General features: G+C 37.3%; 1 protein-coding gene across 4 annotated transcripts in view; it reads right to left on the bottom strand.

The window, feature by feature from the left end:
• Positions 1 to 25,241, bottom strand: part of SNX29 (sorting nexin 29) — a 126,550-nt gene that overhangs the window by 69,290 nt on the left and 32,019 nt on the right. For 3 of the 4 annotated variants that reach the window (XM_054842625.1, XM_054842627.1, XM_054842626.1), the window contains 4 exons: positions 24,801 to 24,864; positions 23,380 to 23,508; positions 13,106 to 13,188; positions 9,140 to 9,246 (listed from right to left, as the gene is read on the bottom strand). In XM_054842625.1, the coding sequence (XP_054698600.1) occupies positions 9,140 to 9,246; positions 13,106 to 13,188; positions 23,380 to 23,508; positions 24,801 to 24,864 (383 nt within the window). The remainder of the gene's footprint in view (positions 1 to 9,139; positions 9,247 to 13,105; positions 13,189 to 23,379; positions 23,509 to 24,800; positions 24,865 to 25,241) is intronic. The other variant, XR_008579362.1, reaches the window with a different exon arrangement.

Here is a 25,241-nt window from a genome sequence, read left to right as displayed (position 1 = left end):
AATGCTAAAGATTTCACAGAGTGATTATTTAAAGCCAAACAGGCAAACATTTTTATTTGTTTGCCTGATTACGTAAGCAGTTTTAGGTTAATATTGATGCTTTATCTTACACATCACAACACAAAAAGCTTGCAACGCATCCCAGTCACCACTTAGTTCCACTCCTCACCTTCTGAAGTGCAAAGGTTTAACGTAACATTAATATAATTTCAACAAAGCTTTTTATTATTATTATTTATAGTGTAGTAAAGCAGCTTTAATTTACTGCTTTTGGTTTTGTTCTTGTCAAGCATTTCTGTTGCACTTAATCCCATTAGAAAACTAACGTCCCAGCCTCATAATTAGACTCTTTTCTGGCTCCTCCTGATAAAAATCAGAACATCAGGACTTCCATGCTATCAATTAATGACATTATGTATTCATATCTCAATTGTTCATTCAACATCAGTCTTGATAAAAAAGGTTCTTTGGCTTCCAACACTTGTTAGTAATTAGTAAGCCCATTTTGCAAAAACAAAAGATATCTAAATCAAATGAACTTCTGGGTTACAACTGACGTAGTAGATGCCACTCAGCAAGCAGGTTTGCTTCAGAAATTACAAACACTGATGCACCAAACAGAACTGCCAACTTTCTCTGGCTAAATTATTTTCCATACTAGCTTAACCACTCATTCCAATTCAAAGTGAGTGGTGTAGGAATTAAGAATATCGTAAGCCCCTCTCTGATTGAGGTTAATATTACCTGGTCATTGTTAACTCCAGAAAGCCCAGGCTGGGAGTCAGAACTTCTTCATCTTTCACATACAAAAAGATGCAGCCTGCTACTGGTTGCAAATGCAGAGAGAAAAAATGTGGGAGTTGGTTGATCTGTTATCAAAAGCAATATACAAATTTATGACTGGGTACAAAACTCAGTCATTTACATCTTTGAAATCATGTTTGATTTTTCAGTGCCTGTCTCTACCAGAAGAACAAAATCCAATGTAGTATCTGACTGTTTTCTCTCCCTCTAATTTGGATGTCCTTGAAATAACTTTCTACTTGCAGACTCGATTAATATGTAAATTCAACAGCTCTCTCAAAACACTGGAAGCAATACAAAAATTTGTAAGTGTCCCTAGCAAAGTTAAATAATAAAAAGAAAATTGAACAGCAAATAAAACAGCAAATCACTTGTTCTATATTATCAAAAGGACAAATTGGCAGGTATGTTACTTGTGAAAATCACTTTTATTAGTAATTAAGTTACTTCGGTACCTTTTCTTGTCAAAGAAAAATGCATTACCATCACAGCAAACCAAAAGGAGCATTGAGATATACTTCTAAAGAACAATATTAATTTAGGTTCCTCTAATTTTTCCTGCATCAATGTCTGCTAAAATCAACAAAGAGGTCTCCTTATAATTACATCCTTTCAGTTACATTTTATGTCATCACATCTTCCTTTATTCATTCCACAATGAAGCTTAAGCAATAATCTTCCCTACTGGGACTTCAATCATCTCACAGTTGTTTTTCTCCACGACAAAAGGTTTAAAGCAGAAAATTAAAGAACACATGAGCAAAGTTTACCTTGGCCAGATGATCATTGAGATTTGGCCCCGGTCGTATCAGAAAGCATGCCAAAAGAGCCCAAATCCTCCTCACGCAGGGAACTGAGGCTAACATAAAATACTCAGACTCCACACTCACAGAACTCTAAAAACCTGCTGTCAACAGAAAACCCAGGTCTAACCCCGCTGCCCGACAGCCCTGCCGCTGTGCTGCGCGGCATGACCACGGCTAAGAGTGGTCTCCAGAAAATAAAAGGGAAACGTCACTTCGTGCTCTGTTGCAAAGGCCTGAGCTGTTACAACGTGCTAGGAATGTTCCACTAAGTGTATGAATAATGCACTCTGTCTTAGAAGGCCATGCTTTTAGAGCAGAGGAAGAGACTTTTAAGAACTCGTAACAAGAAAAAATTAGTAAGGTTTTTTAAAAGGGTGTGTTGGTGGAATTCAGGGGGGTTTTTAACACAATTCGCAGCTAAAATTCATAAAAGTTTTTTGCACGAGCCACATCTGAATTAATGACTTTTTGTCAGGTACAGGCATTTTTCCCCCCAATTGTCACAAAACAACGTATTTCCCAAGAAACTCTAGACCGAACTGGAAGTTGCTTCCTTTTGCTCTCAGCAGAAGCACAGGTGTATTTTTCCCCATGAGAAGATGCCCTTTGTCAAAAATCAACTTTCGTCTACATTTTTCCCCAACAGCAATAAAGCCAAAGGTCTTCAACAAACAGCAGGTATCCTATTAAATATTAGTAAATTTGTTCTTCTACAACTGAAAAACATTACAACTGAAAATGGCAGACAGTTCAGACAAAGCTATCGATATAGCCATAAAAAGCTTAGCCATTGCTTTCTTTTTCAGAGCTTCCATTTTTTATTCTTGACATTTCCATCTGCAAGGACGTTATTCTGTTCCAGGGAGACAGAAAGATCCATTTAAGAATAGGGTTGGGGTTTGGTTGTTTTGGTGTGGTTATTTGATGTTGTTTAGTGGATTTTTGTTTGTTTACTATAGCTACACCAGGTAAGCGCAGGTCACAATTCATCCAAACCAACAAGAGAAAATAAGCTCCAAACGCCCTGGGAACTGTGCAGGCTACACGAAGCACGTACTAATGCTCGCAATATTGCACAGTCTTTGTCAGTTGTGTACAGTACCACCAGTGCTCACCGAGATTAATCCTGACGTGCAGGAGACCACTAACACGCTGAACAGGAAACCACTACTCTGGCAAGACCTGTGCCTGGCCAGGGAAAACAAAAGTAACCAGCAAAAGCAGATACACAGGATAGCGAGTTTAATAACTGTTACCAAGAGGGATAAAATAAATGTTAATAAGAGGGATAAAAATAAGCATGTCTCTGCTGCTGCATCCTTCCCTCCGTGTGTCCTCACAGCAAAAGCCAAAGGCCAAGACGAAAGATCTAAACAAATCTCTAAACAACGCATTATCCTTCCCTAGATCCTCTTAGCTTCTCATTTCACGCCTGGAGGAAGGTTTCACCTCATCTACTGTGCTGACATAGCTAACTAGAGAGTGTATTTCAAGAGGTGCACGAAAAATAGTGCTTGCCAGTTCACTTGGAGTACTATTGCACTTAGTAACTTAAACTGTGCATTGCACACCCTTGGGCATGAACAGCTTATCCAAATTCTTTTGGTTTTTTTTAATTTGGACATAAATTCTTACTGAGAAAATAAATATACACTTGCATAAAAACATCATTCACAATTCTTATGAAATAAGACAAAGTCTTTTAGGAACCCCAAAAAAAGTCTACCCTTGTGCCAAAGTGCACTGGCCACATGAAATTACATCTTACTGTAATAGTTTACAGTAATAGTCATATTACTGCAGTTTAACTGACAAAAGTTACAGAAGGGCTGGTGATTCCGCAGAAAAGTGCTGACCAATTTACTAATTTAAGACGTGTCTTCCAGACCGTCTTCAAACACAACTAACATTTAATAGCAAGCCTGCATACCACGCTGAGGCCTTTAAAGAAGAAAATAAAATACCAATTCCCCAGAGTCCCACGGTCCCCTGATGCACTGACCTCCCTTGCCTGCTGAATGCAATCTCACGCTGAACGCGAGCGGGCTAATCGAGGAGCTGTCAGTAAATAACAGGACTGACAGAGGCAAAGGGAAGAGATCAAACTTGCACTGTTTATTCAATGCTGACAAGAGCCAAAGATTTTTTGTTTGTTTCACAAAAGGCTATTTTTCAATTCTCTCCTATGAGAAAATGTTAAATCTAAGCAACCAAGTGCTATTATTTAATAGCTGTATTTGTAGGCATTTTAATATTGGGAAGAAACAAAAATCCGTGTCTTTACAGAATCCTGTCAAAGAACACAAATCTTATCTTCACTGATTTCCAATAAAACGGGTCCTGTAGTTCAATGAAATGGTGCTCAGAGTTTTCAACTAGGTTATTTAATATTCCAGAGCTTATTTCTTAAAGAAAGGTTTCTTTTTATTCTTGTCTTAGAATGTCGTTAACCGGCAAGAGCGCATACTGCTAACACAGTGAAAGGTTCTAGGTTTCCCAATAGTTTGTAGAATGACCTGGGGATCAAAAGTAATAAAAGACCAAATCAAAATGCTTTTTAGAAGCATGAGAAAATAGCTGACAAGCAGTCAAACAATTCTTTGTAGTCAGAGTTGCTGTCTTTTAAGCAGGTAACTAAGCTGCTCTGTGGCTGTCACAGCCTCTCCACACAATCACCTCACGTTAAAGAGTAAGTACCGCTTTCGGCAGACATCACCAAAATTGCTATATCATCAAAATTCCCCACTCCAGGATCTCAATTCAGGACATAGTAAAGAAATTCCTTACAGTATATTATTACCTGTGTGCTAACCTGAGAGACAATTCTACAAAGATGCTGAGACTTTTTGGCAAAGCTTTCAGTGATTTAAGGTCCCTTCCCTGACCAGATAGCTTACTATGTGAGAAGGGATTTTGTAACAAAAACCCAAAAAAACCTCATGTACTGCGTCATGAACTAAGCCATATTCTCGCATTTGAAAAGCCTCCAATATTTGGAAGCTTTCTTTAATTACCTGAGAGCACACTACTGAAGAATTCTTAAAAAGTAAATCTGAGCAAAATAAACTTAGAATATATCTCCAGAGTTTTTAAGACTGAAAGGCTGTCTTTTGAACTTCCACTTCCTAACAATGACAGCAGCACAAGGAACCTTACAGAAAGCTACACAGCTGCTTTTCATGATACTATATTATATCCTTACTCTATTGCCAAAAAAAAAAAAAAATCATCAAAAGGTGAAATGTTTGAAAGTGTTTTAAAAAGCTACCTACCCAACTAGAGTGATACATGCCATCATTTCTTATTTTTGTGTAATTGCTGGCTCAAAAAAACCCCTCAATACAGCTTAAAGTCATCTGAGCACTTTGAAATGCAATTGAGGAGATTAAAGTTAAAAATCTAGAAGGCAGGTTGGGTAAAAATGATCAGCAGCACGCTTTGGACACCTCAGGATGCAACTCTCCGACAAATTACTTGCTCAACAAGAACGAACCGAAGGCATGAAAATTCACCAAGTGAAACTCTCCAGATTAGTGAAAGCTTGGCTTAATATCCAAAATTACCTTTTGCAGATACCGTTTCAAATGTCTGAAACAATTCAACTTCTCAGAAGAGCTGCATAATTTGCCAGGAATTGAAAAAACATTAAACTTAACTTTTTTGACAGGTGTCAGATCTCACAAATACCTAATATTCAGAAATAAACTCTCAACTCTAATCTACTGAGTGTACTTATTTGAACGAAGTGATTCACATCGTGAGTTCATGTGATCGGCATCTGCACCGTCCTTGTCAGAAAAACAGTTTCCCAGCCTCGCGTACCCAATGCTCAGAGATCAATTTGTCAGGCGTAAAATACGACAGTACACCTACCACAGAAAAAGGTAGGTCTATGAGCTTTAGGAAAAGGTACACGAGAATTTAAGTTCATTAAAACACAAACTGCAGGTTTCTCTGGAACTTTACTTTAAAAGCTGAGCAATTCCTAGTTAAGTTATGTAGAAAAGTTCCGACTCCTAGAAAGGTTTCTTGTACAAGCTTCTACAAGGAAAGCCTGAGAGAGTTGGAAAGGATTTTTTTTAACTGGTTTGTCTCCAACATCCCTGTAAGAATGAATGTTTCTGCAGAACAATGAGGGATTAGTACATTGTGATACGAGTTTCAGTACATCAAAGGCAGAGGAGCTGGTCTCCTCATTCCCTAGTCTGACAGGAATAGTCTTTGCCAGGAAACTGAAAATTCAGTCATTTTTTGAGCCTTTAACAGAGTGCTCTCATAATACAATTTAGTACCTCACGAGCATAACCTACAATTTAACTTTGATGAAATGCAGGTTAGAGTCCACCACTAAAATTACTCTTAAATAGAGCACAAAATTGTCAAAGGCTGAAACTGCAAAGGAAGTTGAAGTCATGTTCTCTCTAATTAGGTATATTTACCAGTTCACTACTGGTCTACAGCCACACAGAGAAAGAATAGACCAAACTGGAAATAATGTCTCACAGATAACAATCTGATCACAGCTCTTTCAAAGATGTACTAACACCCCAATTGTTTTAGGTTATTTGCTTCTTTTGCTTCATTTTAAATCCTTGGCAATGTCAGGTCTGGCACATCAGCAAGTCTTTAGTAACTGCTTATTTTGAGCTTAGTTGCAATGCAAACTATGAAGAGTTTTTCCTTGGTTACACGAGGGAAAGACAACTTCTGGTGATGCTCCCTTACATAAGCAGGACAAAGCAAATGAAACATATTTTTACCTTACGTACAGCAAACTTATGCCAACAATGCATAGCAATGGCCCAAAACATATCTTGTAATGATTTTAAACACGCTTTCTTATTTGTGGCATGAGACTTGTGTAAATCCCAGAACCCCAGACTGGTTTGGGTGGGCAGGGACCTCCCAGCCCACCCAGTGCCACCCCTGCCACGGGCAGGGACACCCTCCACCAGCCCAGGTTGCCCAAAGCCCCATCCAACCTGGCCTTGAACCCTGCCAGGGAGCCAGGGGCAGCCACAGCTTCTCTGGGCACCCTGTGCCAGGGCCTCAGCACCCTCACAGGGAAGGATTTCTGCCTCACATCCCATCTCCATCTCCCCTCCTGCAGCTTCAGGCCATTCCCCTTGGCCTGTCACTCCCTGCCCTTGGCACCAGCCCCTCTCCAGCTTTCCTGGAGCCCCTGCAGGGACTGGAAGGGGCTCTAAGGTCTCCCCGCAGCCTTCTCTTCTCCAGGCTGAACAACCCCAACTCTCTCAGCCTGAGGTCTCCAGAGCAGAGGTGCTCCAGCCCTCGGATCATCTCCGTGGCCTCCTCTGGACTCGCTCCAACAAGTCCATGTCCTTCTTGTCCTGGGGACCCCCGAGCTGGACGCAGCACTGCAGGGGGGTCTCACCAGAGCAGAGTAGAGGGGCAGAATCCCCTCCCTCGACCTGCTGGTCACGCTTCTTAAATCACCCTACTTTCTCTTCTCAAACCAAATAGCATTCTAGTCGCAAAGCATAAGACACTGGAAAACATACAGGAATTGCTAGAGGTGTCCAAAGACCTATCAATATCCCAACAATCTTCAAATTGGGGGGTTAGAGGAAATTGTAGTAACTAGATAGATGTTTCGCTACTATTTCTAAGGAAATACACCATTTAAAAAATTACATGGACTTTTTACAAAAATTTCTCAAGCACCATTTTAAGCATAACAGTCAGTAAAAAGCTTCTTTACGTTTCTTTACTCCTTCAGAACTTTTAGTTTCAACTTTTCTTTATCCACTTGGTTAAATCAACCAGTTTACAGATCATAATTAAAGAACTTTGATAAATACAAACTTTTTTACAAATAGGGTACAAAATGGAAAATTTCTGCAATATATTATTATGAACAAAATAATTTCCAATGGAAAAACAGGACAAAAAAAATCTCCAATTACTCAGCAGAACCATTATTTTTATTGACAGCTAGTCATTTCTCTGTAGGGACACTTCAATATCCTGATCAGCTACAAGGAAATGCAAGAGAATCTTTGTCCTCAGTTGAAATAGTCTGCTAGGCACAAAATAACAGTTACTAAAATTGCTTAAGTCTGAACATTTTTCAGGCCCAATTCTAGCTGAATGGAACTGCCAGAACAGCATTCAAGAGTGGTTCCTATCCTAGTCCTCAATTTGGAACACAACACAGGCTAACCTTTGAAAGTAAGACTTCACATCTTTCATTTGTGAAGAGAAAAAGGAGCCATGACTTTTGGTAAATACCTCTGGACCGTTACAGGGGTTACATCCTATTTTGAGTACGTGAAGATACAGTTCCAGACTAGTAAGTCAGACTCAGATGCAGACTTCCTCTTCGGGATGTGATTTGCAGCAAGGTTTTCCAGCAGTACGCTCACCGCGGTGTCATCTGTGCTACTGCTAACGCTGCCTTCCACAAACTCAGGAGAGTTGGCAACGCTTCCCTGAATGTGCAGAACAAACTTTGTAGAACTAAGGAGGATGCTTTGAAAGCTGAAAGAGATTTTACCTGCGTTCTTAATTAAGATACTCTGTTGATAGGTACGGAACAGAGAAAAGGAGTCAGAAGAACTCAACCAAAGGGAGAGAATTAGTTTCACATGGTGCTATGAGAAAAGGATAACCAAGTATGAATGTTTTAGAAGAACTGTATTAATCTCTTTGATGCACGACCTGCATTTTTAGTCATCTTCATGTTAATCAGTTAATGCGAGTATCCAGCTTCTCTTTTGGGCAAGAGAAAGATATAGAGACTTTTTTTTACTTTTTATATAAATGTTCATTTAATATTTAATAGGAGATATGGGTATTAGATATTAAATTTCATTACTTTTGTCTGGAAAATCATTTGTATTTAAATTCAGGATGAAACCCTAATCTCTCTTCTTTTCTTTAATGAATTTTACATTAGTCTTAAAAGTGAATCTTACATTAAGAACTTTTTCTAACATGGTCATTCAACAGAACTAGTAGCTTCCATCATCCGTTTCCATACTGCAGTATTCAATAAGCTACATGGTAAAGCAACACAAAAATGAAAACCAGTTTAGCAATCAGAAAACAGTACGACAGCACGGAAAAAGCTACAGATTTCACTATGGCCTCATTTTAAAGCTCAATTGACAAAACAGTGATGCTTGTAATTACGTAACTTATACAATACCTGAAACCTATTGTCTGTGATGCTTTCAACTTCACCACCATCAGTTATAACCTTAAGGAACTTGCTTATTTATTAAAACCTTCATTTTAATATCAAAGTATACATGTGTACTCTTGTAAGGAAAAGTATTTTTAATTATCTGAATTGCTTTAAATATGCTTTGAAGTTGAATGAACAAATTTGTATTTTAACCACAGAAGCCTGAAAATGAAATCTTTCATTTTTTTCTTTTTAAAGCAAAAATCAGACTTTTCTTTTGCACTAATGGGGAAAAAAACAACAACTAAGCAAAGAAACTATTTACAGCTTCGAATGTTACAACTATGATTCCACAAAATTTGTGCAGCACAAACTTTACCTCAATCAATTTTCTTTCGTAAGAGCTGGCTAGTTCCTCATTGTTTTCGACTTGCTTTTGCTCTGGTATAGTAAATTCACCATCAGTGCTCCAAATGTTTGGCAGAACTACAACAAAGAGATACCTCAAATTAAACTGTTAAATTACATAAACTTCTAGGACATCCTGTTTAGAAGTAACAGCTCTAAAAGAAACAGTTATTAGAAGTATCAAAATAGGATGTACTATTAAACAGTATTACAAGTACTAAAATAGAAATGCAGCAGGGAGCTTTCTTGCAAGCAATATTTGGACAGGTACTCTCAACAGAGAAAAAATGCCAACTAAAAGCATTTTGCTGTTCTGTGACCACAGCTATCTAATATATGTAGGTAGTAACTGCAATTCCTACTCAAAGCCTTTGAAAACTAAGCCTAAGCTTCACTTTCAAGTCTTTTTTTTCTAATTCTCTTCCAAAATATCATTTACTATTACTTGCACAGACTACTTACATACGATAGAAATTACAGAAAATAGGGCTGAGAACGGACATTCCATACTTCGTCTAGTATTTCATGGGTTTGCATAAAGCAGAATCAGCTGTAGTTATTTCATTCCTGACAGTTGTCTAATTTATTCCTAGAAATCTCCAATAATAGAGATTTCATGCTTCCTTGTACAATCTATTTAAATTTAAATATTCTTCTCAGACAGGTTTTCTTGATAGCTAATCAAACTTCCTTCACCTGCCACTTAAGCCCATTACATCTTTTCTTACCCACAGTGAATGAAAACTACAGTTTATTCTATTCCTCTTCCTAGCTATCATTGGTATATTCGATGATCACTGTGAGGCCTATTCTAAGTCAGTCTGCTCCTCTCCAAGTCACACAAAAATTCAACTTTTCCTCACAGGTCATGAATTTCTAAAAAACCCAAACAAGTTAGCACATATAAAGTAAACAAGCCCTAACAATAACAAATGTTTTCACCGTTTTTCAAAGTCTATCTATACATACAGCCACTATAAGGTAGATAGAAAAGACCAGAATTCATCTGACTAAATACTCTTGAGCCTGGGAACTGATTTTTGCTTCGAGGACAAATATATACATTCAGAAATTTATTATATTTTAAGTGAATTTTGAAAGCTATTTTAAGAGCTACTTCTTGTAAATCTTGGTTGAAGTTCTTCAGCCAGAAACTTCTAAGATCAGCACTTTCATATACATAGTATTATTGTATCTAAGTAGGTTTGAAAAATGGTACACATCCAACTCCTGCTGATGGCTGAGAAATCAGGATGCTCATTTACTAAATATTTAAATACCAATATCGAACTGCTCAGTCCATGGCAGCGATCACTCATTTTGAAAGCTGGTATGATATTCTGATCTTGACACAGTTCTGACTCTTGGGCAATTTATTTATAATCATACTTGCTGAGGGGTTTTTCTGTTCTTTTTAAGTCACCGCAAGGCAAAGCATTAAGCTGAGTTTCATTTATTATTTTAGGAAACTATTTAAAAAGCCATACTCAATAGCATCTGATGTGATTATGGTAGCAAACATGTAGATTCTTCTCTATTTACAGAGCAGGAGCTCAACTTATTTTGACTTTCAAAATAGTTTCACAGAAAGTCTAAACACATAGTGTTCTAAAATCTATGATACATTTAAGACTTTTGTTACCATTTGGAAGAAGATAAATCATCGTTGGAATTGCTCATTATGATAGCATAGGGCAGCAGTGAAATTAGTTGTATACAACAGTTTATGCCTCCCTGATGAAGACAATTTCCTACTATTCCAGCAAAAGGACAGCTGGGAGTTTTCCAAGTTTAAACAGATAAGAACTCGACGTCCCTGTCTACGTATAAGGCTAGTCAGAAGTCAAGAACCTGAACCTATCAGTGTGTAAATTAATGTATAAGAAACAAACAAGAATTTTAACTTAAGATGACAAAAGCAGAAAGAGCAGTAGTTTCTCCATCCTATTTTCTTCACAACACTGTCACAATCTCAAAACACAGTAAGAAAACAGCTCTTGTAAATACACTCTGTAATCCTTTTAAGCATGTAAGCTAATTAAGAACAAAATGACTTAAGACAAATTGTTACAGACACTTTAAGTTATACCACAATTGGAATTCAGTAATTTGCCTTAAGTTACGCAATGATACCTGTAGTGAAAAGTACAAATACATCTTTCTAATATTGCTAATATTCTTCACTAGGAAGACTCACATCTGAAAAATATGAATGCCTACGATGAGATACTGCAACATATGTATATAAACCATGGGTGCAATAGTTTCTACAAATTTGGTAAAAGAAGAAACCGTTTTTTGTTTCACACTCCTTTTTTGAAGTGTATCTAAACATATTAGTTCTCAGGGACTATTTACATGCTTAAGTACTTTTTTGAGTCAGAGGCCCCAGTACTACTAAAAATTTCCATAAATCTCCAATGGCAGCTAAGAAAAAAAAGGTTTATAAAAAATACAGTGTGTGAAGTTAGAATACAAGAAAAGTTATTACAAATAGTGCACGAAGCTGAAATTTATTCCGGTCACTAATGATAAATATTACAGAAAATTACGGTGGATTGATTAAATATCCTTTGAGCATAAAGTATATACGTATTCATTTTTAGAAATGTTGGTACTGTTCCATCTCCCTTTTTCATCTATAAAATCTGACCATCCTACTCAGTTTCTATTCTTATCACTAACTAATTTGCATAATTTTAACATGGCAGAATATAGCTAGCCTAGGAATTTTTTTTTTCTTTTTCCTATAATTACACTCATCATGGAAACTGTCAGTATCTAATGAAGGATAATTTCTGCTATTATAAGAAGCTTAAGCGATGGTTTTCGTGAATAATTCTTAATATGAATCACTACACTCCAGCAAAGTCGGAAGTAAAAACATGTGTTCTCACTAACAAAAATCCTTTTAAGGATGAATGAAATTTTTAAACTACAGATAAGTATAGTGCCTAGCCCTTCAGAGCAGAGTTAATATAGTATTCATTCATATAACCATTTATATGACCACAATATTGACAATTTAAAAAAAAAGACAGATGGTGCCAACTTCTGAAAAGCCACCTCATCTCTCAAACACCTTCTGTGGTCAGTGGAAGTACAGGGCCCACCAGAAGATGATTCAGACTCAAGACCCCAGTTCGTCCTGCCATGGACACTTCCGTCACCACTGACCACTGAAGAAAAGCAGGTAACGCTACTGGTAACTCATTAGCTCTCAGATATAAAATCTGCTCAGTAGAGTCAGGGCGACTGAGCAAAGAAAGTGAAATGTCTGGTCTTAACACAGAGTCTATTTGAAACAGCCTGCAAATACTCATCTCCAAACCAACACTAACAATATAATCTAGAGATACAAAATTTTCTCTCCTCAAAATAATTATTGTGTTCCCATAACACATTAATTCACTGATTATTTTTTAAATTAAATTTTCACCCAAGCACTTTTTCTGGAAAGTTTCTTATTGAAAAAAGTAAGACCACCTCATCTACCAGAAAACACTCTGTAAAAATAAGTACAAAAACCTGCATTGGTATTTTTCTCAAAGGAAAAGATAACCAATATGTTATTTTCACTATGGGGAGATATGACTGTACCATGGTTGGAAGAGATGAATAGGGCTTTTAATAATCTCTTGCTAACCCCACTTCCATGTCAATGATTTCCTTGGTTTTGGTGAAGAGTCAGCAAGAAAGGCAGGACTTCTTGATTGTTTCCACTCAGCAGTAATTTGCTAGTATGCCATCACATAGCAATCTGCATCACCAGATAGTTCAGGTAATGGCAAACAGCCCAGCCAGCGATGCATCGGGGACAGTTCTCACAGAAACAGAGCTGTCATCTCTTCAGACGCTGTTCCCAACAGGAGGAGGGCTGCTGGCACACGGGGCAGCCTGTGGGAGCGGGTTTTTTCCCTCTTCATTTCATCCTTACCTTCCACTGTTTGGCCTTCTCTTCTGAGCATCTGGACAGCTCCAACATACTTCTTCAGTTGCACTTTTAGCACCTCATTCTCTCTGTTGATAAAAAGAGCAGAATAAATAAATAGTATTGTTTTCTCAAAATAGAGGAAAACAGCTTTCAATGGAAACAAACATACCAGCTGTAATAATAACCTTTATCTAAGTTGTGTCATCAAGATGAAAAGAAATAATGACTTACACAGTAATACATCAACAGCAGAGTACCAGGAAAACTTGTGCTCCAGGGCCACATAAACACATCCGTGAAACAGATTAGCTCATAATCAAAAACTTTTCATTGTTTAATTCAGATTTTCTACACTATTTTACATTGATGGCAGAAAAAAGATACAGTCTATCTAAATCAACAGTTGATTAAAAAAAAATAAGGATGGGATACTAGACAAGGAAATTCAGAATGGGCAATATAAATTAGATAATCGTTTTACTAGTTGTGCAAGTATTTAATGTCAAGCAAACAAGAATTCAGCTTTAGAAACAGATTTTATTACTGTAAGAAAATGTCAGCAATTCAGCAACAATATTCAAGGTAAAAGTTTTCCACATAGCACTCCTAAATGAAAACCATAAGAGAAGAAATTCAGCTAATCCCTTCAACTTGTATTTCAGTGCCTGTCTCATGTTTCTTGGAAAGTACAAATATTCAAACCAGGTACTACCACAGCTCCACCTAACAACATTAAGCACCTTAATTTATATTTGGGGAGAAATAACAAGGATTCCAACCTAATGAATTTTAAACAATGCTGACAAATCGCATGTCTGAAAATTCAATTATCTGTCTAAGCCCATTCAGTTAGCCAAGTATGACAGAAGCATTTACACAGAAGAAAAATAACTAAAATGTGTTGCAAGAGAGGGAATTCAGACAACTTATAGTCTTCTTTAAGGAAACAGCAAGGTAGAAATACATAGGTGCCACAGGTGCAGCACATAACATCACACACAAGAAACCTGCAGCTGGTTAGAGAGAAGTGAGAACATGGGCAGGTCAAAATCATGCCAGAGGAGTGGTACAAGCTCCAGGAATACTGAAACCCTTGACATGTAACTGGTTACAGAAAGCTGGAAACAGATCATACACAAAAAGGTAGGCATTCTATTTATGGGAATTTATTTAAGACTGAGAATTATTCAGAAACACAAACAAATATGTTTGATGGTCATTATACTGTATATACACACACACACAAAAATAAACTGCTATTGCGAGCAATGCCACGTTTATATATAGAAACCCCAGACTGGTATGATACTCATATTTCTGTGGATTTCAAATCAGTTTTCTGAACTATGTAACCTCAATTTTATTCAGTCCTTTAATAGGAGGTTGCTAAATAATTGAGAAGAAACTATTGATTACCCAACTATCAAATTTTAACAAAGTCCTCTGCTCTGGAGACCTCAGGCTGAGAGAGTTGGGGTGGTTCAGCCTGGAGAAGAGAAGGCTGCGGGGAGACCTTAGAGCCCCTTCCAGTCCCTGCAGGGGCTCCAGGAAAGCTGGAGAGGGACTGGTGCCAAGGGCAGGGAGTGACAGGCCAAGGGGAATGGCCTGAAGCTGCAGGAGGGGAGATGGAGATGGGATGTGAGGCAGAAATCCTTCCCTGTGAGGGTGCTGAGGCCCTGGCACAGGGTGCCCAGAGAAGCTGTGGCTGCCCCTGGCTCCCTGGCAGTGTTCAAGGCCAGGTTGGATGGGGCTTTGGGCAACCTGGGCTGGTGGAGGGTGTCCCTGCCCATGGCAGGGGTGGCACTGGGTGGGCTGGGAGGTCCCTGCCCACCCAAACCAGCCTGGGATTCTAAGAATTTTATGATATTTTTCATTTCCTAGACTACAAAGAACAAGTCCGTTTTTCCACCAGTGACGGACACTGATATTTAGATTAAGAGAAAAAAAAAAAAATCAGAAACACAGTTTAATGCCATATATTATATTGAACTAAGCTCAAATAATTCATTCATGCAAAAAAAATTATGACAGCTAGATGAAAAGATTTCTGACCAGAAGTGTAAATATGTCTGCATGGAAATAACTGTACACAATTAGAATACATTGAGTTTTAAGGATTCTCATGAAATAATCATACACCACCTCATTTCTATATTTGAGAACAGACCCAGTGCCTTCTGTCTGTACTGAGACAGCATCAAAAAAATAAAAATCTATTTTTTACTACTGTGCCTATCAACTTAAAATTGATACAGTACAGATGAACTTCAGGAAGACTTTAATTCACTTAAGGTTTTTGATGCAAGACTGAAATTCAAAGCAGGATACTATGGCCCAGTCACAATTTTCTAATATGCCTCTATCATCTTACTTCTTTCTCGTCCTTTGACATCTCTTTCTCATCACTACTGTTTAGCTAGATTCCAAAGAGGGCCCATCCTGATATATATGATTTTATACAGCCCTTATCAGAGTATGTTTAAAAAAAAAAAAATTAGCAACCACTCACTAAAAAGGCTTTAATGACTTCAAGAGGCATTCTATCAGCTATTCATAGCAGGTATTTTATAGGAGGAGAAACTCCTGTATAGGAGGGTCAGATTTGCAGAAATTCTTGCCCAGCTGACTCAACAATACTACCTAGTGTAAGGCTGTTAAATACTTCTATGCGAAGGCCCCAGCTTTACTTCTGCAACTTTTCCAAACTTCACCATCTAACCTGAAGCAAACTTGTTAGCCTGTTATGAGGCTCATGATAAACACAACGCTTTCAGCATCTTTTGAAGAGCTCCACATGATTCCATATTCTGTGCTGAAGAATAAGTGACAAGACTGAAAGAACAAGTTGAAGGGGATAGAGAAAAAGAAAGAAAGAAAAAGAATCAGGCTGAAATACATGGGGAAACAAAGCCAGAGAACTGTGCCACTAAAAGCACGCCCATCTCCAAAACCTCAATTATAACAAATTTCCCTGCCTGATCACTTCTCCCATGTCAGTAAGCGGCTGAAAGACGGAGTGATAATATGTCATTTCACCCTGTATCAGCTCAATGATAGAGGATGACAAACCAGTATTCCTACAAATGATGCTTCTTGCTCAAATGGCACAGGTCCAGTGTGTGTTGTTGATTAAGCTTTATGCCATTCATTGGTGATTACTCATGCAGAACGATGATACAAGACACGCTTTTCCTTGGTTGTTTGATTATAAAAATAGAAAACTGCACATTAAGAACTACACTGAAAAAAATACTAAGGTTTGAAATCCAATCACCAAAAAAAAAAAAAGGGGGGGGGGGGATTTAAAGCGTCCCAGGAAACCAGAATTTAACTCCTCCCCAGGTCTCTCTATAATTTATTATTATTTGGGTACCCTTAAGATTAGCAGAACATCTTTGAAGCTTTACATCTTCAAGACAAAGAAAAACCGTATGCGTTTCCCCACTTTTTTTTCCTTAATACAAAGTTAGTTTCTGACAGAGCAGATTTATCTCCAAAATCTCTCTAAAAGTATGACTAGAGAAACACAAACACATTTAAATACAGCAGCTTATAAATGCCACATATCTATAACAGCAGGGTAAAATCTATTCCACCTGAAGCTTTTGCAAGCAACCCTAGGAGTTTCTCCATGGTTCTGTGACTATTCTCCAAAGAGCACCAGAGAAAGGTATTTCCAGGTTCCCATAAACTATTTATAAGCTAATGCAGTAAGGATTGACCTTTTTTAGCAGAGTGTATTTTATTATATAGCAATTTTATCCAGTTAAATTACTTAAGACGCAATTAAACTCTGTAGTTAGCTTTTTGCTTTAGTACTTTTCCTGAAGTTAAATCAGAATATTACAAAATTATGTGTATCCACTCTCAGCCATTAACAGTGCCTTTGCTTAAAACCAGATGAAAAATACAATACTAATTATGTTAATGAATCAGTACAGTACAATACAACAACTGTAAGTAAAGAGAAAAGGAACATAAGTACCAAAAGCTTAAATGGTGATACAAGTAACTTTTATCAATTTTCTAAAATGGAAAGATACCAGCTCGTAAAATCCCTAAAATTGTGAGTGCTTCTATTGTCAGACATGCTTGAAAATTCACCGGAAGCCAGTGTATGTGTTCACAAATTATATGAAAAATCCTACTACACTTCTGTACTAAAACCAGTCAGAAAAAGGAAAAATATTCAGTACACATCTTTCAAGAGTATGCATATGGTCAGGGCTGCTTTATGCAGCAACGCCTGACTGGCAGTACTAGCGTAATGTATCCCTGTCGCCAAAGCTACGAAATAAAACACATTTTGACTTCTCAATGGTAATATTTAGTGACATTGATCATACTAATACAGAAACAAAATATCGTTGTACTGAAAAGAAATTGTCTTTAAATATTCACGAATGGTACACAGCCACATAACACCTTAGCAACAATAAAATTGCTTATTTATTATCTTTTTTTGGAAAACTATCTGGAATGACAAGGAATGATCCATTATATAATAAATGTAAGTTGTCAAATACCTTCAATTCCCTGCCTAATTTTGAAGCAAAAAAAAATTACACTTCCTCTCAATTTTATTATTTAAAAATTAGCATTTAAGGAAACCTTGCCTAAGAGAAAATGAAAACTACTCTAAGAATGATAAATTTTTTTAGCAGCAGCAAACAAGTTCACATTTTGGGAAACATATACCTGACTTTTATGTGTATAACGAATGAAACGATAACAGGCAATATTACTGATAAATGCATATGCTCGCCAACAAGTCAACTCCTGCCAGGAAAGCAGCAACTCCTCCCTGAGGACTCTGGTATGGAGAGGAGGGATGTAACGGATCAGAAGCAGCAGCAGGAGGCCAGCATGGCAGAGAGATGCTACTCCCATGGAACACAGCGCTCGCATGCCAGCTTTTTCCTGGAGAGGGACCAAGGCCCCCGCAGACCAACTCTCCCCCACCTTCCTTGTGCTACAGCATCCCTTCTAAGAACTACCATTGCCGGGGCACGAGGGGAGTTGGGGGAGGTTGGTTATTTTCCAGTAATGCCCACAAAGTTTCTATGAGATAGTTACGCATATTGAAGCATGTATGCAGACCTCAAGCACAGGCAAGGTCTGCTATCCAAGTCAAATTAGATGCATCTCAGAGTCACCAAAACAAGCTTTCTGGCTGTTAATACAAATGAATACCAGTATGAAAGTGTTTTATAAAAGCTGACTTCCAAAAATTTTATTAAAAGATTAAAGAACAATACACCTTTAAATTAGGAGCTTTGTTACAGAGGAAGCAGCCTTACAGGACTTATTTTCCTATACCTTAACAGGAAAAAAACCCCCACAAAACACAAAACACCCCAAAAAACCCCAAACAAACAAAAAACAGCACAACTGCTTCTTAAAAAAGACAGAAAAATTCCTCTAGGGCTTCTGTAAAATGAGCATGGTAAGAAAAGAATTTGACAAAAAGAGTAGCTTCTCATGCATCTCACCTTTAGTGGCCTGAAGAATACTGTAATTATGTTTCTGGAACCAACATCAGATCCTAACAGGTGCTTTCTGTGGAGCTTACTCCTAAAACCTCTCTTACTTCTAAATTCAGGCTTAAAAAAAAAATCCAACAGATGTCGGTGTTTTAGAAAACACTATAAAAGTTACCAAATCTCCAAATACTAAAAAAATTCCATGAATCTTGAGAATGAATTGAAATAAACAGTATACTGCAAGAACATGTAGAATCTATATACAGAGGTTGGGCTAGATGACTTCCAGAGCTGCCTTCCAACCTGAGTTATCCTATGATCCTACCATTAGGAGGTGCAAGATTACAATTGACTGTAATCATATACCCTAAATGAAATAAGAAAAATGCAAACTATTACTCATAGAAGTAGAACTATAGACAATATAATGAGATCATAGTATAAAACCAATCCCTGAAAAAAACTGTAATGAGGAATAATGTGATAAACTTAACTGCTTATTATGAAAGACAAACACCATATGCACAATAAACTGAAAACTCTTCTCATGATAGCTTCACACACAGACTGTGTTCAAATCTGAATTATGGAAAGGCTCTATCTTAGCAGTGATACCACATCTGAAAAAGCAAAAAAATGGCTTTGTGGATAAGAAATATGAGGAACTTGTTTATCTTAAGAAATAACGTATCTCACTTTTTATAAAACGTTTTTGTAACTTGTGACATGCCACCAACTAACTAAGCAGGAAAAAAAAAATCATTTCATATAGAAATATTCAAATTGTTTTCACAAGCAGGGACAAGAGGTATTTTTCCCTCTCTTGAAGAATCTGCTTAAGGTGACACAATCATTTCAAGATGCACAATGCATTTCACCCATCACTGAAGCACTATGGCTCTGAATGAAGTGTTGTAAAACAGATTAATATAAAATGCCAAATCCAAAAGCAACGTGGCTTAAATAATACAGACGCTAGATAAGAGGAGGCAGATTAGGTTACAGAACGTAAACAGAACGTACATAAAAGTGTAAGATAAAGCCTAGTCAAATGCTCATCCCCCATTTCCCTGCACAGTGCATTATCATCTTCTCTTTCTATCTGCTTTTCTTGCTACAAAGCCTGTCCTTTGTAAAATGCTTTCCTCCAACATTTCTGAATACAGTCTAAGCATATGCAGTCTGAGATTATCCAATTTCACAGTCAACTTCAATAAATTTCTTTGCCTGGCAAAGGGATGTAATAGTATTCCATACAGAAAAAAGAACTGCAATTAACAAACTTCAGCATTGCCAAGAAGCCACTGGTACAATACATTCATGCAATTTGAGAAAGGCTCATTGACAGAAGGAAAAGTAAAAAAAAAAACCCAACAACAAAAAAACAGCTTACAAAATTATACTGGATAGTCTAGTCTATTCCATCAGAAGGCTAGGAAATAGGTTGAATGCTGAGACTGCTCCTTTTGAAACAATATCGTAACTGTTATGAAGAAGCTATTCAAATACTTCACATGGGAGAATGAGATTACCACTACTTGAAACTAAAATGACCTAAGAATTTCTCCATTTTTCAAAGAGAACTTAGGAAACTCAGGAAAATTTCTCTAAGCAAGCTAGCATTTTGTCTGGGAGACCAGAGACTCTTTGGAGAGTCTAGGAGACCAGCTGAATAAACTCATTTTGCACATATGCAGAAGTAATCATTTCACCACTGACTGATGTGTCACTGAAATTTGTGTTCTCAAAGCCTTCAGGAAGATATGTACATCAAATTCCTCACAAGAGCTTTGGGGACACTCATAAATATCAGCACTCATAATTTGAAGCATAATTTTCATCAAATTACAATAGTCAGATTGTTACTGAATGATTTTCCTTGCCTTAAGATGTTCAGAATATTACAACTGAGGAAATTTTTCTACTCTAGTCATGTGATCAATTGTTTTCAAGGTAAACAGTGAGATTTCACTATTACAAAATATCTGAAACTTTCCTCTCCCTCACTTAGTGTATTATGCAGCACTTACAAAGCATTTCCAACATTTTTGTTATATCAAATTATTCAACTTGCCCAAATTCCTGGTTTAAAATACCATTTATTAAAAAATTTTACTACTCTTACTGTTGCAGCAGCATCACCTACAGTGTACAAAGTGAACCAACAAAAGAATTTAGAAGAAAATCCTATATTCCAAAATAACTATATGCAAAATTTCAATGAATCATTAAAGAAATGCATCCGAAGTCCAAAATAACCGGTGACACAAGAATTTGTTGTACCTAAGCAGCTCCCATTATCATGTGACATGGTAAACTGACTTTCAGAAGAACAATCAGCACAACATATCCAGTCTCCGTAGCAATAAGAGAAATTAAATAAGCTTGTTTAAAAAGAAGTTAGTCTAAGTGAGCATCTCTTTAGATCTTGTTATAAAAGCTCCTTATCTATTCTCTAAAAAGGTATGTGCATGACAAATATCTGATTCACCCATATGTCACTGCAAATTCTGAAACTGTGGGGGAAGTGAGTCAAAGAAATATGAATATACAATTCCCATAACCTGAAACGTGAATATTAAATGACAAAGTATTTGCATTGTCTCAATTGCCCTACATCACATGAATGTCAAACCCACTTATGCCTATCTCTCCCTCCCTCAAAGTGAGTAGTTTGGTTTGATGTGTCATCAAAAGCAGAATTAGTAACGTGCTAAATACTTTTTAAGAAAGCTTTATATTTGTCATTTTCAGATACTAGTTCTTCTATGCAATAAAAGGCTCAGAGGAATCTCAGCTGCGGCACTTCACGACTGACACTAAGCACTCTGCCTGTGCGTGCAGAAGACAAACACTTCTCTCCATGATAAAGCCCAGATTGCTAATCCGACCGAACATTTGGGATAGGTTTGTTGTTTACTATACCTGCGAATCATCCCAAGATCTGAGGCATCACAGGTTACTCTAGAGCTTATTTAGAATCCTAAGAAGAAAAATCACACTATTACAGCAGCATTTACCTTCAAAAGTCTGTCTTAAGGTAAATCACATTTAGACAAGGGGAGGGTTAAAATTCTTTTCTTTGGGCATAGCTGTGGCACAAAGTCAAGCTGGAGACAAGTCACTACTGGGGCCAATGTCAATTAACACCTTCACTAATGACCTGGATGCTGGGACAGAGTGCCCCTCAGCAAGTTCACAGGCAATACAAAACCAGGGAGCAGCTGATACACCAGAGGGTTGTGCTGCCATTCGGAGGGACCCGGGCAGGCTGGAGAACTGGACTCAGACAAATCCCTTGAAGTTCAACAAGGGGAAGCGTCAAGTCCTGCACCAGGGAGGGATAGCCCTAGGCACCCATACCTGGCTGACCTTCCTTGAGCTAGGGGAAAGCAGCTGCACCACCTCAGAAATCAGTACTGTTGATACTGTTTGGCCACAACCGCTGCTTACGATACAGTGGATGATAAAGTGGGCAGCCATGAAAACCTGACAGCAGGGCAAGAGAGAAACATCAGCCCAAGGAAAACAAAAAGTCATGCTTAAATAATCAGATAGAAGGAAGACAGATCGCATGGAAATGTCACTGAAGAGGATGGATAATCCATTCTTTACTGCTTACATACGTGAGGGTACATACAGAAAGGTATCTGACATATTCTATAGAACTGGAAGCAATAAATAAAGATGTAAATCTTCCTACTCAATTTAACTGACACTAGGACCACTCGGCTCAATTCCTACTGACCAAAGTAAGAACTTGCTGGGAGGAGAGAGATCCCCATACTAATCTCAGGGTGGAACTATACAAGACATCTACCAGAGAAAATACTGTGGAGTAATATTAAAATGAAATAGTCTCCAAAACAAGTCCTAACTGGCTCTAGATCTGAGGACTAGAATGCCAACAATCTAAAGTGTATTTTTGAAAAAGAAAAAACAAAACAACAAAAACCCCACCACTTTTACACATGCACCAAAGCAGCCATTTCCACTACTAGAACAAACATTTCATTATTCCAGGACAGCAACATCAGTCTGTTCACAATGAACATTAACAGGGTGTTTCTGTTCCCCTCCCTGCCCCCTTATATTTAAAAGCTGTATCAGATTTGAGGTTTGGAAAATACTGCTTGCAGACAGTGCTAGGTACTTTAACAAATTTAAGAATATCATATATCAAATAGAAGGGAAAAAAACAGGACCTTGATATTGTGATTTGTTCCAGATTGGGCAGACAGCTACACCAAGAATCTCCCAAATATCAAGTAAAATAAAAAAATAATTTAAAAAAAAAAAAAAAAAAAAGGAGGGGAGTTAGAACTGGACAAAATAGATATATAAAGAAAGAAAAGTCTTCTTACATTTACCTTATACATACACACATTCCCTTGTATCTAGGCTCATTATCTAATTGTCACTATTTTCATGGCTTATATTTCTTAATATTAGCCTAATGACTTCTTAAAATTAAGCTTGATGTTGTCCTAAGTTCAGCTTACTAATATTCCTTCCTCTGGAGCTGTAATGGTAGGTTTATTAATATTTTAAACTCTCACTTACTGTTAAAACTTAACAAAACAAAAACCACAGACCCACTAAATTTGTCAGAAAATCTTCCAAAGCTTTTTTTTCAGCTTAAATTCAACTAAAGTTCATGAGGTTTTTAGTCCTGAATCACTTATGTTCTTCTGAAAACTAAACTACTTGAAAATTATTTTTTCTTGTATGCAGAATTTTTTATTCCCTTGTACCGCTGCTCATACTTTTTATGACACTTTCGGCGCTTCTTACCGTGCCAAGGCTTGGACTTTTGTGGCATGTCGCTCTTCCTGTTCTGCTACCTTCCTTCTCCAGTTGTCCATTTCCTGCCTTAGCACTGCAGAATGCTCCATCTCTCCATCAAGCAGATTTCTCAGAGATCTGGAAGGTGGCAGCAGCCTCTGTTAGAACCCTGCAAACACTACCTCGTAATTAGAGGATACTCTACGAATCACAGAGTAGGTTGCCTGAATTATACCATTAATGTCATCCTAAAATTTAAATATTCAATGTAATAAATTCACCTGATTTGATTATACAAAAAGATATGAAAAACTACAAGGAAAAAGGACCTAATCAAAACAGTTGTAAGTGCTTACTATTAATTTGCATTACAATTGCATCAACATGCCCAAAGCGCAACCTATTATGGCATTTACAGTACCACCACGCAGAAAGAATTTATTACAGACAACAGCTTACAGTCTGCTTTCAGTGCTTCAGTACAAGTCCATACATCTCAGGAATAATCAATAAGCAATATATTTACTAGCAAGAGCAGGAGACAGGTAGGGGTCTTGCCTCTACTGAGAGCACTGCCATAGACCTCTGTGTAAAACCTTCAATGGGACAGCAAGAGTCAGCATGATGCATAATGGTAAAACCCAAAGCATCCTGGTCCTTCTGCCAAAACTCAGAGCGCTGAATGGGGCAGTAACTTGCAATTGTGGGAGTGGGGAGGATGAGAGGCAGGAAAATGGGATCAGCTGGTGGTCTTGACAGTAAAAAAAAATTTTAAAAAAAATCTATAGAAAAACGTAAATTACCAAAACAGCCCTACTACAGCATAACAGCAGTATGTCTTGAATACATTTGTATTTTCATTCATCTAATGATGCGTTCCAATAGACTAAATGAATACAAAGTAGGTTTGACAGCATTTTAAATAAGCGACTGATCATTCTTACATTTACATCATCATTTTGCCCCAAGTGAACATAAAGACACAAATGACAGCCAATTTCAGTGTAATATTGTTAGTCGTTCTGCATCGCTTCTGCACCGGAAGGGGAAAAAAGGAAATCTTCTGAATATTTGTATAAGGACCAACTTTTACTCATTTGGAAAGCTATCTTAAGAGATTTTAAGAATCTTTTAGCTATAAGTTTTGGTTTTGAAGAAACTACAACTGGCAAAAGTGTCCAAGATACAAAGAGTTATATGTGATTCGAATTTAAAGGAAAAAGTTGACCTGCAAACATTAGTCTTCAGTATCAACAGTTGAATATTGAAGTATTAAGCTTACCTTTCACAGACAAACAATATATACATGAAAAAGGTTACACAAAGATTAGGCATAGCTTTACACAGAGGACAGCTTGTATTAGAGAACAGATTTTTTTAAAAAATTATAGTGCCTCTTGACTAAAAAAAAAAAAAAAAAAGAAAACTACCTATTCTGTTCTTCCAGTTCATCCTTTCTATTCATCATGGCCACAATAGCTTGACGAAGTTCATCTAAAGAGAAGGGACAAAAAAGATGAATTTCTGTGTGTATTTTTGCTCATTTCAGATCTAAAAGCCATGTACATAGTGGCACTAATTCAGCAACATGCTTAAAAGGATGCCAACATCATTTGCTATTCAGCAAAGCACATAAAAATGCTCTTAATCTCATCATTAATTTGAGCAATCTTTCAAAAATGGTGTTATTTAACACACTATCAGAAGTATTGATCAAATCAAATTAGTCTGCATCTGGCTTTAATACAAATGTTTACAAGTTTGCCTGTGGCTCAGCTGTTTTGTTTAACTCGCAGACATATGGGACAATGCACCTTTTCACTACGTGCATATTAATTAGATATGCTGTTACTTCTTTAACTTCTTCAGCT

The sequence above is a fragment of the Grus americana genome, chromosome 15, assembly GCF_028858705.1.
Source record: "Grus americana isolate bGruAme1 chromosome 15, bGruAme1.mat, whole genome shotgun sequence".
Classification (NCBI taxonomy): domain Eukaryota; kingdom Metazoa; phylum Chordata; class Aves; order Gruiformes; family Gruidae; genus Grus; species Grus americana.
This window is presented reverse-complemented; position numbering and strand designations above follow the sequence as displayed.